Below are 14,895 nucleotides of genomic sequence, written 5' to 3'. Positions count from 1 at the left end.
TTCCATTCATTCCCTCAACAAGCATTTGCCGTATGCCTTTATGTAATAGGCATGAACTAGGAGTTGGACATGTAAGGAAAAAAGGGCACAGTCCCTGCTTTTAAGAATCTCACAGTGTAGTGAAGAAGTCAGACTAATATGGTTTGATATTTGCTCCAATAAAAGTGGTAAGGAAGAGACGCCCTTAACTTGGACTGGGAGAGACAAGCAACATTTTTCTGAGGAGGCAACTTTTGAGCTGAGTTTTGAAGGATGAGTAGGAGTTAGTCAAACTGGGGGTTGGAGGGGGAGGGCACTTATTGCTGATATCTAGCAATTTGTTAGAGGCTTTTATAGTATGAGTTTAATGAATATGCTTTACAAACCTTTGACTTTTCAGCAGATAATCCATTTTTTTTTACCTTCTTGACCCAGAAAAGTAACTAGAAGGTAAGTGTTTTCTAAAATTGGGGCAACAAGTGTGTACACACAAGTATGTACATACTAATGACATTGTGGAAGGAAGCTACTAGCATTTGCTAGTTCTGTCTCTCCTGCCACATAGAAATGCTTCTGAATTAAGGGAAAAAGCTATATTATTTGTTGTTACAAGTTTTGATTGACTGTGTTGGGCTTTGAGGTTAACATATCTATCATCACTGATTAGTTGAGGGCCCTTGGGTTATGATCATAACATATTTTATCAGACTATTCTATCTCTTTTGAAGATGTAATATTAAAACTTGCTACTTAATTTGTCTTATCAATTTTCATCTCAATTGATTCCTTCAAGTAAAAATATTTAGTTCCTGTCAAATTAGGAGTGGAAGGGAGAAAGTATTCTGGCATATGCAGTGAGTCCCAAATTTTTCATCTCATGATTTTGGGAAGTCTGGAGTTCATATAAGCAGATTAAAACTTTCAAAGGATCAATTCCCATTTTAAATGGTTTATGAGAAACACTCCCATGAAGAAAGTAATCATGGCAAAAAGTACTCACTTAGCTTCTCTAAGATCTCCTCATCTGTCATCTTGGATTTTTTTCTTTGCCGATCTGTGTTCCTGTACAAAGTACTGGAATTGGCATTTTCAGCAGAGGGTGGTGTGACCTCTTTATTTGGTGCTGCAGGTGAAGCAATGGATTCAACCACAGAACGAGTGTAGATCTAAAAAAACAGAAAGTTCTGCAATTAAAACAGCAGGCCAAGGAAAGAGTGTGAAGTCAATGTATTGTAATATCAATGAATTTTTAAAGACAAGTGGTATTTTCTTAAAAAAAAAAAAGAAAAAAAAAGGACTTTGAGTAGCTGAAAGTACAACACTATTGAAAGATCATGGGAGCTAGTCTTTGGATGTCCCTATACATGCCTTGCTAATTGTGGTCTGAGGACCTCTGTTTATGCAATTCTTCCTACCTGGTTCACATGGATTTCCTTCCTTATCTTCTCCAACATTTTTATTACTTAGCAGTTATGTATTGTTTGGTATTATTCTCTAATTGTTTAATGTGCTAATCTTGTATCCTCAAACAGCATCCTCAAAACCTTGGTCATATTTTATACTCTAGCTCTTGGAACATAAAAGATGCTTAATAGGTAGCAGTAGATTAACTATATTCTAACTCTATGACTATTCCAAAGGGCATCTTTTGAATCATTTGGAAAAAGTCCTTTGTGACTTACTGATTTTGTATGCTCTGGTCTTGGTGCGATAACTGGTGGTGGCTCATTGTCATCTTCTTCTTCTTCCTCCTCTTCATCTTCTTCTTCAGACACAGGAGGGGCCAATGGAGGCTCAGATGCTGTTTTTGTACTCTTGTGACAAAAACAAAGTTTATAGATCAGGTATTAACTCCTTTGTTTTGTTTTTCTTCAGAAATAAAACAAAGGAAATGAAAATATTTAAGCATGTAGGGATAGGAGGAAACTACATCTTTCACAAATGATCAGAATCATCAACAATTTGGTGGCCAGGGCTTGCTCACCTGAATATAATCTCTGAACTTGTTCAGAGATAAATTCATGTCATAGCTTAAAGAACCATGAAGTGTATTTTTAAAAAAAATTTCTCATTGAGCTGAAAAACAGTGGACTATTATTCACTTAATATTTTAAAGTTCAATGTTTTTGAAATACATTAAAAATCAAACTAATTGCTCTTAGAGCCTTGATTCTATACTGGGAAGATTATCAATTTATTGATTGACAGTTTGTCCACTTGAAAAGAACTATTTTCTACCTAAGGATCAGAGCATGCATATGCATATTGTATTAATATAGCTCTGTAAATACTCTCTAAGAACAAGCAAGCCAATAAATGTCTCTTCCCTGTCCAGCCTCCTGGAAAGAAGCACTCAGAGAGTAATAGACATGAAGATCTAAAGAATACTCATCCACATGAATAATCACTTAATATTAACCATGAGTTAAATGGAGATTTTCAATGTTTTATAAACTGCAATAATACGACAGTATTGTGGTACAATAGCAATAATACCTAAGGACAGTTCTTGATCATTCATGTTAATACAGTGGTAAAATGGTTCCAAAGTTTGATTTTGAAAGACCCATGGCCATGGTTCTCAAAGCTTGGTTCCCGGATCAGCATCATTAGTATCATTAAAGAACTTGTTAGAAATGCAAATTTTCAGGCTCCATCCAGACCTATGAATCAAAACTCTGGAAGTGGAGCCCAGTGATCTGTGTTATAACAAGCCTTCCAGGTGATCCTGATGCATGCTCAAGTTCAAAAACCATGAACTATGGCTCAGGTCTGCACTGTTTAATATGGCCACATAGCAACCAGCCACATAAGGCTACAGAACACTTAAAATGTGGCCAGCCTGAATTGAGATGTGTTTCAAGTGTAAATTACATCCCAGATATTGTATACTTAATATAAAAAAATTGTAAAATGTTAGATTAATATTTCTTATATTGATTATATGTTGAAATGCTGGTATTTTGAATATATTGGCTTAATAAATATATTATTACAATTTATTTCAACTATTTTTTACTTTTTAATATGTGGTTACTAGAAAATTTAAAGTTATGAATATAGTTTATATTTCTGTTGGACAGTGCTATTATAGGTGTTTTTTGTTTGTTTGTTTTTGGTTTGTCTTTGTGTATTTATTTTGTTTTTGTTTATGCCACTGGGTATACTGGCCTAACATAATTCGACAATGAATTTTCATTCTTTGAGGACAAAGCTCCTGAGGCAGTTACAGGCAGCCTGTTAATAGACCATTACATCAAAGGACCTCAATCATGATTAAAAACTCAATATGGCTTTTCTACAATCATGTATAAACATATGGTGAAGTAATAAGGTGTAATCATACATTTGAAAGGAGCCAGAAAGACTTATCAATTGTGAGAAGAAAGACAACCTAGAATTTATAAACAAGCATTTGAAAGAATATTTTATTGCCCTGATATAGATGCTAAGTGGTTTATAGATTGAAGTTTGTATGTTTACTGAACATTGGTTTTCTTGTTTATGCAGCTATATTGATTCTTAATTTAGCCATAACAACTGGGCTATTACATTGTATAGTTATGTGGATAGCAACATCTGTTAAAGACATTAAGTTTCCAGGTTTTTAAAAAATCACTTTCTTCTTGCAAAACACTAATTCTTCCGGGGACTTCAGTGGGCACAGGGAGAAATGGGCTTTGGGTTATTGAAATTTGCTTTGATATTATGTTCCAGAAAGTTTTGCCCTATCTTATACCAGCCGGTTTCAGGAATGTACCTAATCACTGTTTCTTTGTAGAAGGGTGGAAGCTGAGTACTTTTTTATATGGCAAATGGTGCTATTTTATCCATTAGGCAATATGAACCTTGCCCAGGGTTGATAAGTTTTACGTGGGCCTATGAAAGTGTTTGCCATCAGAAATAAATCATCAGCTCCAAAAAGCCAGAAGAAAACTATAAAGTCAAAATTAATTAATGTCTGATTAAATGTCTGTTAAGTATAACAATATGCCAACTTAACTAGTCTCTTATGTCTAGCATTTATAGAAATTTCATCATATTAAATATAAATTGTAGGTTAGATTTTCATATTTAGCAATAATTCTTGAATATTTACAATGATTTAACAAGAAATTATACCTAATCATACATTTTAAAAGTTACTTGTAAGTAAATAATTTCAAAATTAATATTTCAAAAATAATTTCAAAAATTTATAGCAAAAATATAAAGTGAAGTATGGGGGCCCTTTAATATGTTTAAAGCAATGCATGATGTGACCTCTACAAGTGAGAGTATATACAGTCTATTAGGCTCTAAAAACAGCCCTAGAGGCAAAAAGAATGATTCAAAGTCTAGTCTTCTTGGTCCAAACCTTAAACTGGTACAAAGACCAGTCAATGTCTGCTGGGCAAGGGGCAAGCTTACACATTTCAAGTCTTAATATTTCACTAGATAAGATCCACCTGCAAGATTTCACTGACTGTTAATATTCATTACTATCTTCACAGCTAATCTCCAATGGGAGCCATTCCCCATCTCCAAGGATAGACTTAAGGGACTATTAGAAAACCTGAAGGTTTGTAGGAAAAGAAAAAGACAGATATTTCTGTTTACTTTGGACCAAACACTATCCTGCCATATTGGTTGGTTGACTTGGAAGAATGTATGGCATTGAGTGGATAGTATGTTTTGAATTATGGTTGGGCCAGAGAGCATTAAAACCCCAGCAATCCACCAAGGATACCAATCTTCGGTACTGAGAACTGAAATTAACAATTTCTGCCCGTGTTAAAAAATACTGGGATCGGGCATACTTTACTATCACCGTGTAAACAGTACTGGGACTGGGCATATTTCATTTTCCCTGTGTTAGGCAATATCCAGATAGACATACTTTAATGTTCTTATGTTAAACAATACTGAGAATAAGTAAAAATAACATAGCTTCTTACTTTAGGAAATACTTGTTTCTAGAAGATACCGTGAACCAACTAATTTGCTCATCGAGACTAACAGCTTGCTCACTAAAACTTGCTTCAAGCCCCTTCCTTTGCTATATTCACCAATACAAAGCTATTTTATCATAAACACTGCACAATGTTAACCCATTCCTCACCTTGCAAGACCTGCTTTAAAATCAAACAGTCTAAGCCCTAACACCCTATAAATAATCCCTTCTGACATCTCCTTCTTAAGACACTAAGACTTTATCAAAGTAATGCTTTTATGTCACTCTAATTTTAATAAACATAGCTTTACTTAGAGGTTTTCTGGGTGATCATTTTTGGAGTCAATGGTGCAATGTTTCCATACTCTTCATTCCAGGCTGAGAATTACTGTATCTAAAACTTCTAAACTTATAGAAATATAGATAGATGGATAACAAGTAAGGAATATTTTTGTCATCAAATTAGATATTTTTGACACTCTAATTTTGCCAGACATTGGGGCAGGGAATGTAGTTCTTTGTTTTGTTTTGCTTTTTGAGATGGAGTTTCGCCATTGTTGCCCAGGCTGGGGTGCAATGGCACGATCTCTGTTCACTGCAACCTCCACCTCCTGGGTTCAAGCAATTCTCCTGCCTCAGCCTCCCAAGGAGCTGGGATTACAGGCATGTGCCATTATGCCCAGCTAATTTTGTATTTTTAGTAGAGATGGGGTTTCTCTACGTTGGTCAGGCTGGTCTCGAACTCCTGACCTCAGGTGATCCACCCGCCTCGGCCTCGCCTCGGCCTCCCAAAGTGCCGGGATTACAGATGTGAGCCACCGCGCCTGGCTGGAAATGTAGTTCTTAACCTGAGTTGGGTCCCAGACTCTTAGGGTTTGGTCTATCTCCCCAGAAAAATACAGGTAGACACATTCTTTTACATATAACTTCAACAGTTCATAGATCTGAAGCCCACCCATGAACTCCAAGTTTTGAACATTGCTTTAGAGAATACACCAGCTAGAGTATGTACACACCAGTAGAGAACCTTAGGAAATTCCCTTTTCTCTGAGCTTAATTTTTCAAGGCCAAAGAACTTAGAGGTAAGGAACTTAGAGGCTTTAGACAATATAAAATGTTGTTTGGGGGCCACTTCTGGTGATTGTTTAGAATGTAGATTTTAGGTTTCTACTCCAGATCTACTCTGGAAGTGGAGCCCTGGAATCCTCAATTTAACAGAATCCCCAGGAAATTCTGATGCACACTGAAGTAAAGGAATTAAACTACGTTAAAAAAAAAATTAGCCAGTACTGCAAATCACAAAAGAGCAATCTGTCAACTGCACACCCAGTTGCTCTAAGCACAGATAATGGCACATTCAATATGACAACACAATAATGACATATTATTGCTGTTACCTTCCACTTGGAATACTAACTTAGGATTCTAAATATGTCATTTTATTTTCAACAGTACAACAAAAATATGAAATTTTAAAATTAGCCTCAAATTAAAGAGTAGGGGCCTGAACAGTATTTGAAATTGAATACACTAATATCAAAGAAGCTAATACAAATAAGCAGTAAAGCAGGTGTTATATGACTATGACATCTCTCCTTGAGTTCAATATTAATTACAGAATCATGAGTTTAAAACATTTAGAGAATACAACATTGCTTCTGTTTTAATTCTCACCCAGGCTACTAAAGGATGCAAAACTTGTGATCAGTTCAGGCTATGTCTACAAGGGTTTGTCAGACCCATTAAATTAGATTTTGTAGACAGCCAGATCTATTGGGAGTTTTTATGATGCAAAAAGACATACACATTGCGAAGCATACTCTCTTCTAAAACTATAAGGAAAACATAAGGTGCAGTTATCCATTCCTAAGGAACTGAGTCCCACTGAAGTGATTCAAATAGAATGTCGGGGCCCAATTCAGTTCATTCAATCAATAGAAACCTAGCCTCCATCAAGCCATCAATCCATTATATTCACCTGAAAGTCCTGCCAGCCCTTCAAACTCAAACTGTCTAATAAGGAACTCAGCATCTTCCCACAGAAATCGGCTTCTCCTCAAAGACAGCATCATTATCTTTTTACCCACCAGCTATCAGTTTAAGCCTGCGTTCATCTTTGACCTCACTCTTTCCTCCAACATCCAATTAATAATCTAAATACCTCTAGAAATTGAATGTAATCTTCCCATTCCTGCTGTTACTACCTCATTTCTGGCTCTGATTACCTGGATGCTTGCAATATTCTCCCTACTAGTGTCCCTTCATCCAGTCTCACCATTTGTCCTTAATTCATTCTGGACATTTGCTGTCAGATTACTCTTCCCAAGGTCTAAGTGTTAATCACTTAACCCTTCTGCTCCAAAACACTTCAAAAGCTTCCCACTGAATACTGGAAAGCCAGATTCCTTGGAATACCATTTAAGGGCCTGTATGATTCGGTTCCACTTTAACCTTCAAGACTTATTTCCTGATTCCCTTTCTTGCATCTCAGTCTTCATTCAACCCCATATTCTTTGTTTCCTTGCTCTACTCACCAACATACCCTTTCTTATGCTTTTCTTTTTACTTAAAATGCCCTTCCCATCTTCACAGATCGAAATCTCATCTGACCTTTAAGATCTAGCTCAAATGCCAACTTTTATATGAAGCATTTTCTAACTTAACATTCAACAAATACATACCAAGTATCTATTTGGTACCAGACACTGAGCTTCAGCCCTTGGAGACAAGGGCCTGCTTCCCTTTCCCTCCCCAGTTAAAACAATCTACTTTCTTTGAAATCTCATAGCATGTCGACATATTTTATGACATGTAATACTATCCATATTGTTGGGGTTTTTTTTTTGAGACAGGGTTTTGCTCTGTCACTCAGGCTGGAGTCCAGTGACAGAATCAAGGCTTACTGCAGCCTCCACCTCCAGGGCTCAAGCAATCCTCCCACCTCAGCCTCCAAAGTAGTTGGGACTACAGGTGTGCACCAACATGCCCAGCTAATTTTTGTATTATTTGTAGAGACAGGGTTTTACCATGTTACCCAGTTTGCTCTCCTAGGCTCAAGAATCTGTCCACCTGAACCTCCCACAGTGCTGGGATTACAGGCATGAGCCACTGTACTCGGCCACTATCCATATTGTATTGTACTTCTTTATGTCCACGTTTACCTTCCCCTACCAGCCTGATAGCCAAACTTCCTAGAGCTTATAAGGAGACAGTTGGTAAATATATGTTAAATAGGTAAATATCTATTTGTTTTATCTCCAGACAGTGAGATCATCATTTTTTTCTAACTTAATGGAATATTTTAGCCATAATATAGACTTCGTTTTAATTCTACAAGCAAAACCAATAGAACCAATCTCAAAAGAAACAGTTAATATCTCAGGAGAAAACAAAAACCAATACACAGGCTATCCTAGAAAGTTGGTGTTTCAAATAACCGACCAACCTAGTCGAGATTACCCAGTCAAGATTGCACAAGCATGACATTAATGAAATCAAAGCAGGTAAAGTATGTGTTATCATGGAGGGTTGTCATTTTTGTCCTTCTCATTTTCCTATTGCCTCCCTTCACATGTTGTTTTCATTGTGGCCCAGGAAGCTATCATGGCAAAGATGGAGGAAAAGAGGAAATGGCCAGTCAGATGAGAAGGCCATATTCTGTTCTGTTTTGGGGAATCCGAGCAAAGCGCAAGTACAAGTTTCATGTGTGAAAAGAGTGAGTTTTTCCTCTTTTGTCATGTAAAAATAACAGTAGTTTACATTTAATAAATACATATTATGTGCTAGGTACTATACTAAGTACTTTATATGCATTATCACATTTAATATTCACACAAGACCTAGGAGGTAAGTACTATTATTATTCCCTCTTAAAGCTGAGGAAAGAAGCTCAGAGAAGCTAAGCTACTTTCCCAATGTCACATACTTAGTAAATAGCGAAATCAGATTAAATGCCTACATCCAGAGCCTACACTCTTTCTTTTTTCATTTTATTCTTAATTGTAGTAAAATATATATAACATAAAATTTACCATCTTAACCATTTTTAGGTATACATTTCAGTACTGTTGAGGATATTGTTGTATAATGATCAAAGCCATTCATCTCCATAACTCTTTTCATCTTGTAAAACTGAAACTCTGTACCATTAAACAACTCCCCACTCCCCCTGCTCCCAGCTCCTGGCAACTAGTATTCTACTTTCTGTCTTTATGAATTTGACTCCTTTAGGTACCTCGTATATGTGGAATCATATAGTATATACCCTTTTGTGACTGGCTTATTTCATTTAGCATAATGTTTTCCTGGTTCATCCATGTTGTAACATGTGTCAGAATTGTCTTCTTTTTAAGGCTTAATAATATTCTACTGTTTATACATACCATCTTTTGTTTACCCCTTCATTTGTTGATGGACACTTGGGTTGCTTCCACCATTTGCCTACGGTGAATATTGCTGCAATGAACGTGGGTGTATAAATATCTCTTGGAGATCCTGCGTTCAATTATGGATATATACCCAGAAGTGGAATAGCTAGATCATATGGTTAATACCATTTTTAATTTTTGAGAAGCTGACATAACATTTCAGAACCTTTACTCTTTACAACTAAAGAAGATCTACTGGTGTCATACTGGCTACCTAGGGTTATGTCAAGCAGACATCTGTCCACTATAAAAGGCATTTGTCTGCTATAAAAGGAAGAAGAATCAGCTTGGCCATCCATGACTGTTTGAATAAATGGTTAGGAGATTTTCAGTAATGTAAATTATTTCACCCCTAAAAAAGCAAATGAGGCAGGAAGTAATTTCTATCAGAATATCTGAGATCATTTTCTGTCTAATGTGTTCAAATACTCTTTCAGATACTACAGCACTTTCAACAACTAGGTTACTTATTTTCTAGTCACTTCTCTGATAAAAATTATCTATGTGACTTTGGACAAAGTCACTTCCCTCACTGTACCTCGGTTTGTTGGAACAAGTGACATACAAAACTTATACTGTTATAACCTTAGAGAAGCTATTTAATTTCTCAAAACCTCAGTTTCCTCATCTGTAAAATGGGGACAATGGTGAGACTTACTTAATTGGGCTGTAGGAAAGATTAAGTCCTTATAAAAATAAAATTATCTTACAGTTTGTATTGTAAGTGTACACTGTAGGTGTTGAGAGAAATTTTTATTAACATGATTATTATTCTCAAAGTTCTACATGTAAGAGAAACGGAAACATTGTTCACATAAAAACCCTGTACAAGAATGTTCCCAGTGGCTTTATTTGTAATAGCTAGCAACTGAAAATTTTCTAGAGAGACTTCGATGTATGAATGGTTAAACAAACAATGGTACAATCATACCGTGGAATACTCAGAGATAAAAAGGAACACAAATTATTGATATACACAATAACTTGGATTAATCTTAAAAGAATTAAACTGAGTAAAAAAAGCCAATCCCCAAAAGTCACATGCTGTATTATTTCATTTACATGAAATGTCCAGAAAGCCAAATCCATAAAGGCAGAATCTATATTAGTTCTTGCCTGTGACTAGGGTGGGGTGAGTGGAGTTAACTGTAAGCCGGTACGAAGGATTTTACTGGGGTGATGGACATGTTCTAAAACTCAGTTGTGGTGATGGTAGCACAGGTATATATATTTACCAAAACTCATTGAACTGTTTACCTGAAAATAGGTGAAATTTATATAACTGAATTATACCTTAAAACTGTTTTTAAAAGACTCTATATCTAAAACCTGGATCTATGCAGATATATTCTCTTGAATCTTTGGAAACACCCATCATGTGAAACAGTTTTCAATTTTTCACTTACCGAAGGATGGGCTGCTATGTATCCATGTGCACTTTTATCTGCAAAGTGAGAATAGAGGGGTCACTTTTGTTTCACAAGGACTGTTTCATTCAGAGACCACACCAGAAAAATAAAAATGAAAAAATTGCATGATTTCAACTAGAAGGAAATGTTCCAATTTAGTATTAACTAGATATTATGACTAATGACATAGCTTTTCTTAAAATAGCTCACACCATTACATCCTCACCATATTCTTACTAGGTCATTTTACAGACATTAATGAAGGCCTCTGGTGAATCTCATTTATATGGAAGAATGACAAGATTACCTACTCTTAACTGATATGATTCTATACATCTATAGTAGTCCCCCTTATCTGAAGTTTCACTTTTTGTGGTTTCAGCTACCTGTGGTCAACTGTGATTCAAAAATATTAAATCAAAAATTGCAGAAATAACCAATTCATGAGTTTCAAACTGCATGCCATTCTGAGTATGATAAAATATCATGCTGTCCTGCTCCATTCCACCTGAAACATGAATCATCCCTTTGTCCAGTGTACCCACTCTGTTTACACTACCAGCCTACTAGTCACTTAATAGCCAGTTTGGTTATCAGAACAACTGCGGAGCTATCACAGTGCCTGTAGTCATATACCCCTTATTTTACTTCATAATGGCCCCAAAGAGCAAAAGTTGTGATGCTGGCATATTGTTATAATTGTTCTATTTTATTATTAGTTATTGTTGTTTATCTCTTACTGTGCTTAATTTATAACTTTATCATAGGTAAGCAGGTATAGACAAAAAACATGGTATACATAAGGTTCAGTACTATCCATGGTTCCAGGCATCCACTGGAGGTCTTAGAACATATTCCACGTGAGTAAGTGGGGAACTACTCTATATCTAGGATTTTTCCCACTTTCCTCTTTCCCTACCTCCTTTCCATTCCTTCTTTCCACCTTCCTGTGCTATCTCCATCTTCTCCTCCTCTTCTCCTGTGCAATTAGTCAGTCCCAATACCAAAGCATTCAGAAAACCTATGATGAGGTACACTCAGCCTTCAGTACAGTACAACTATACAGTTTTAATATAGTTGTCAGGATTTCATCTTTGTAAGTTGAGAGAAATTTGGCATATAAAACTAAGTGTTAAACAGCAATGGCTATTTGGAGTAAAGAACAAACTCTGATACTCTAAAGTGTATTCATGGTTACAGTGAAATGATTTCTTGAATACATTTTCAGTTCTGGTTGCCTATGGGTCTAACTTGGAGCACAGCTCTTGATTTTCTCACATGAAACATTTTTTGATATGTCACCAGGATCTCTTAGATATTTTATTCTATGTGGAAGCTTAAATATAGTAAAAAGTTTTCCTTGATGGCTTTCTTTTTAGGTTTTCAACACTGAATAACAGCAGTTAAGCAATCTTCTCATTTTAAGAAAGTCCAGTTTAGCAGTTTGGGCTTTGATATTTGATATGGCCAAATCAGACACTCTTCCCCTTCCAAGGGTATCCTTGGATCATTCTCAAAGAAACTTAAAGCCTGCTTATACTAAATCCAGTGCCAAGAGGTAGGGGCTCTTTATAGCTGGAGTACTAATGATAATACTCCCTTCATTCTTTAGATGTTAAATAATAAGTTAATAAATTATTGTAGAGAGAGAACTCAAATCATCTATCTCAAAATGTGAAAGTATTATTTGGTATATATATTTCAGTTGCTGACATGGCTTGCCTGTGTCCCCACCCAAATCTCAACTTGAATTCTATCTCCCAGAATTCTCAAGTGTTGTGGGAGGGACCCAGTGGGAGGTAGTTGAATCATGGGGGCCGGTCTCACAAGATCTGATGGGTTTATCACGGGTTTCTGCTTTTGATTCTTTCTCATTTTCTCTTGCTGCTGCCATGTAAGAAATGCCTTTTGCCTCCCACCATGCTTCTGAGGCCTTCCCAGCCATGTGGAATTGTAAGTCCAATTAAACCTCTTTTTATTCCCAGTCTTAGGTATGTCTTTATCAGCAGCCGGAAAATGGACTAATACAGTAAATTGGTACCAGTAGAGTGGGGCGTTGCTAAAAAGATACCCAATAATGTGGAAGTGACTTTGGAACTGGGTAACAAGCAGAGATTGGAACAGTTTGAAAGGGCTCAGAAGAAGACAGAAAAATGTGGGGAATTTGGAACTTCATAGAGGTTTGTTGAATGACTTTGTCCAAAATGCTGATAGCAATATGGACAATAAAATTCAGGCTGAGGTAGTCTCAGATGGAGATGAGGAACTTTTGCGAACTGGAGCAAATGTGACTCTTGTTATGTTTTAGCAAAGACACTGGCGGCATTTTGCCCCTGTCCTAGAGATTTGTGGAACTTTGAACTTGAGAGAGATGATTTAGGATATCTGGTGGAATAAATTTCTAAGTAGCAAAGCATTCAAGAAGTAACCTGGGTATTGTTAAAGGCATTCAGTTTTATAAGGGAAACAGAGCATAGAAGTTTGGAAAATGCGCAGCCCGACTATGTGATAGAAAATAAAAACTCATTTTCTGGGAAGAAATTCAAGCCGGTTGCAGAAATTTGCATAAGTAGCAAGGAGCCTAATGTTAATCCCCAAGACCATGGGGAAAATGTCTCCAGGCCATGTCAGAGAACTTCACGGCAGCCCCTCCCATTACAGGCCCATAGGCCCAGGAGGAAAAAGTGGTTTGTGGGCCAGCTCCAGGGTCCCTGTACTGTGTACAGCTTGGGGCTTGGTGCCCTGTGTCCTAGCTAATCCAGCTTTATCTGAAAGGGGCCAACACACAGCTCAGGCTGTGACTTCAGAGGGTGGAATCCCCAAGCCTTGACAGCTTCCACGTGGTGTTGAGCCTGCACATGCACAGAAGTCAAGAATTGAGGTTTGGGAACATACACTTAGATTTCAGAAGATGTACGGAAATGCCTGGATGCTCAGGCAAAAGTTTACTGCAGGGTTGGGGCCTTCATGGAGAACCTCTGCTAGGGCAGTGCGAAAGGGAAATATGGGGTCAGAGCTCACACACAGAGTCCGTACTAGGGCACTGCCTAGTGGAGCTGTGAGAAGAGGGCCACCATCCTCCAGACCCCAGAATGGTAGATTCACTGAAAGCTTACACCATGCACCTGGAAAAGCCACAGACACTCAACAGCAGCCTGTGAAAGCAGCTGGGAGGGAGGCTGGAACCTGCAGAGTCACAGGGGTGGAGCTGCCCAAGACCATGGGAATCCACCACTTGCATCAGCATGACCTAGATGTCAGACCTGGAGTCAAAGGAGATCATTTTGGAGCTTTAAGATTTGACTGCCCCGCTGGATTTTGGACTTGCATGGGCCCTGTAATCCCTTTGTTTTTGCCAATTTCTCCCATTTGGAATGGCTGTATTCACCAAATGCCTGTACCCCTATTGTATCTAGGAAGTAACGAGCTTGCTTTTGATTTTACAGGCTCATAGGCAAAAGGGACTTGCTTTGTCTAAGATGAGACTTTGGACTGTGGACTTCTGGGTTAATGCTGAAATGAGTTAAGACTTTGGGGGACTGTTGGGAAGGCGTGATTGGTTTTGAAATGTGAGGGCATGAGATTTGGAGGGGCCAGGGGCGAAATGATATGGTTTGGCTGTGTCCCCACCCAAATCTCAACTTGAATTGTATATCCCAGAATTCCCACATGTTGTGGGAGGGACCCAGGGAGAGGTAATTGAATCATGAGGGCTGGTCTTTCCCATGGTATTCTCATGAAACTGAATAAGTCTCATGAGATCTGATGGGTTTATCGGGGTTCTTCACTTTTTTTTCCTTCTCATATTCTCTTGCTGCTGTCATGTAAGAAGTGCCTTTCACTTCCCACCATGATTCTGAGGTCTCCCCAGTCATGTGGAACTGTAAGTCCAATTAAACCTCTTTTCCTTCCCAGTCTTGGACATGTCTTTACCAGCAGCATGAAAATGGACCAATACAGTTGCTTATAGTGCAAATTTGAACATCAAAGCTCCAAACAAAGACTAAATCTACACACTAGCAAATGAGGTCAAGATTTGGCAATAACATGGATATTTCAATTTCTAAACATAGTGAGATATAGTTTTCTCTTTTCGGTCTAATTTGGGGGTCTTATCAAAATAACCTGACACCAAACAAAATGTGTG

At 37.4% G+C, this 14,895-nt stretch overlaps 1 protein-coding gene across 12 annotated transcripts in view; it reads right to left on the bottom strand.

The window, feature by feature from the left end:
• PAK3 (p21 (RAC1) activated kinase 3) overlaps positions 1–14,895 on the bottom strand; it is a 301,485-nt gene that overhangs the window by 68,846 nt on the left and 217,744 nt on the right. For all 12 annotated transcript variants that reach the window (XM_017954051.3, XM_017954054.3, XM_017954048.3 and 9 more), the window contains 3 exons: positions 10,746–10,783; positions 1,662–1,793; positions 980–1,145 (listed from right to left, as the gene is read on the bottom strand). In XM_017954051.3, coding sequence (XP_017809540.1) covers positions 980–1,145; positions 1,662–1,793; positions 10,746–10,783 — 336 coding nt within the window. The remainder of the gene's footprint in view (positions 1–979; positions 1,146–1,661; positions 1,794–10,745; positions 10,784–14,895) is intronic.

The sequence above is a fragment of the Papio anubis genome, chromosome X, assembly GCF_008728515.1.
Source record: "Papio anubis isolate 15944 chromosome X, Panubis1.0, whole genome shotgun sequence".
NCBI lineage: Eukaryota > Metazoa > Chordata > Mammalia > Primates > Cercopithecidae > Papio > Papio anubis.
The sequence above is the reverse complement of the archived record's forward strand: the minus strand, read 5'-3'. Positions and strand labels throughout refer to the sequence as shown.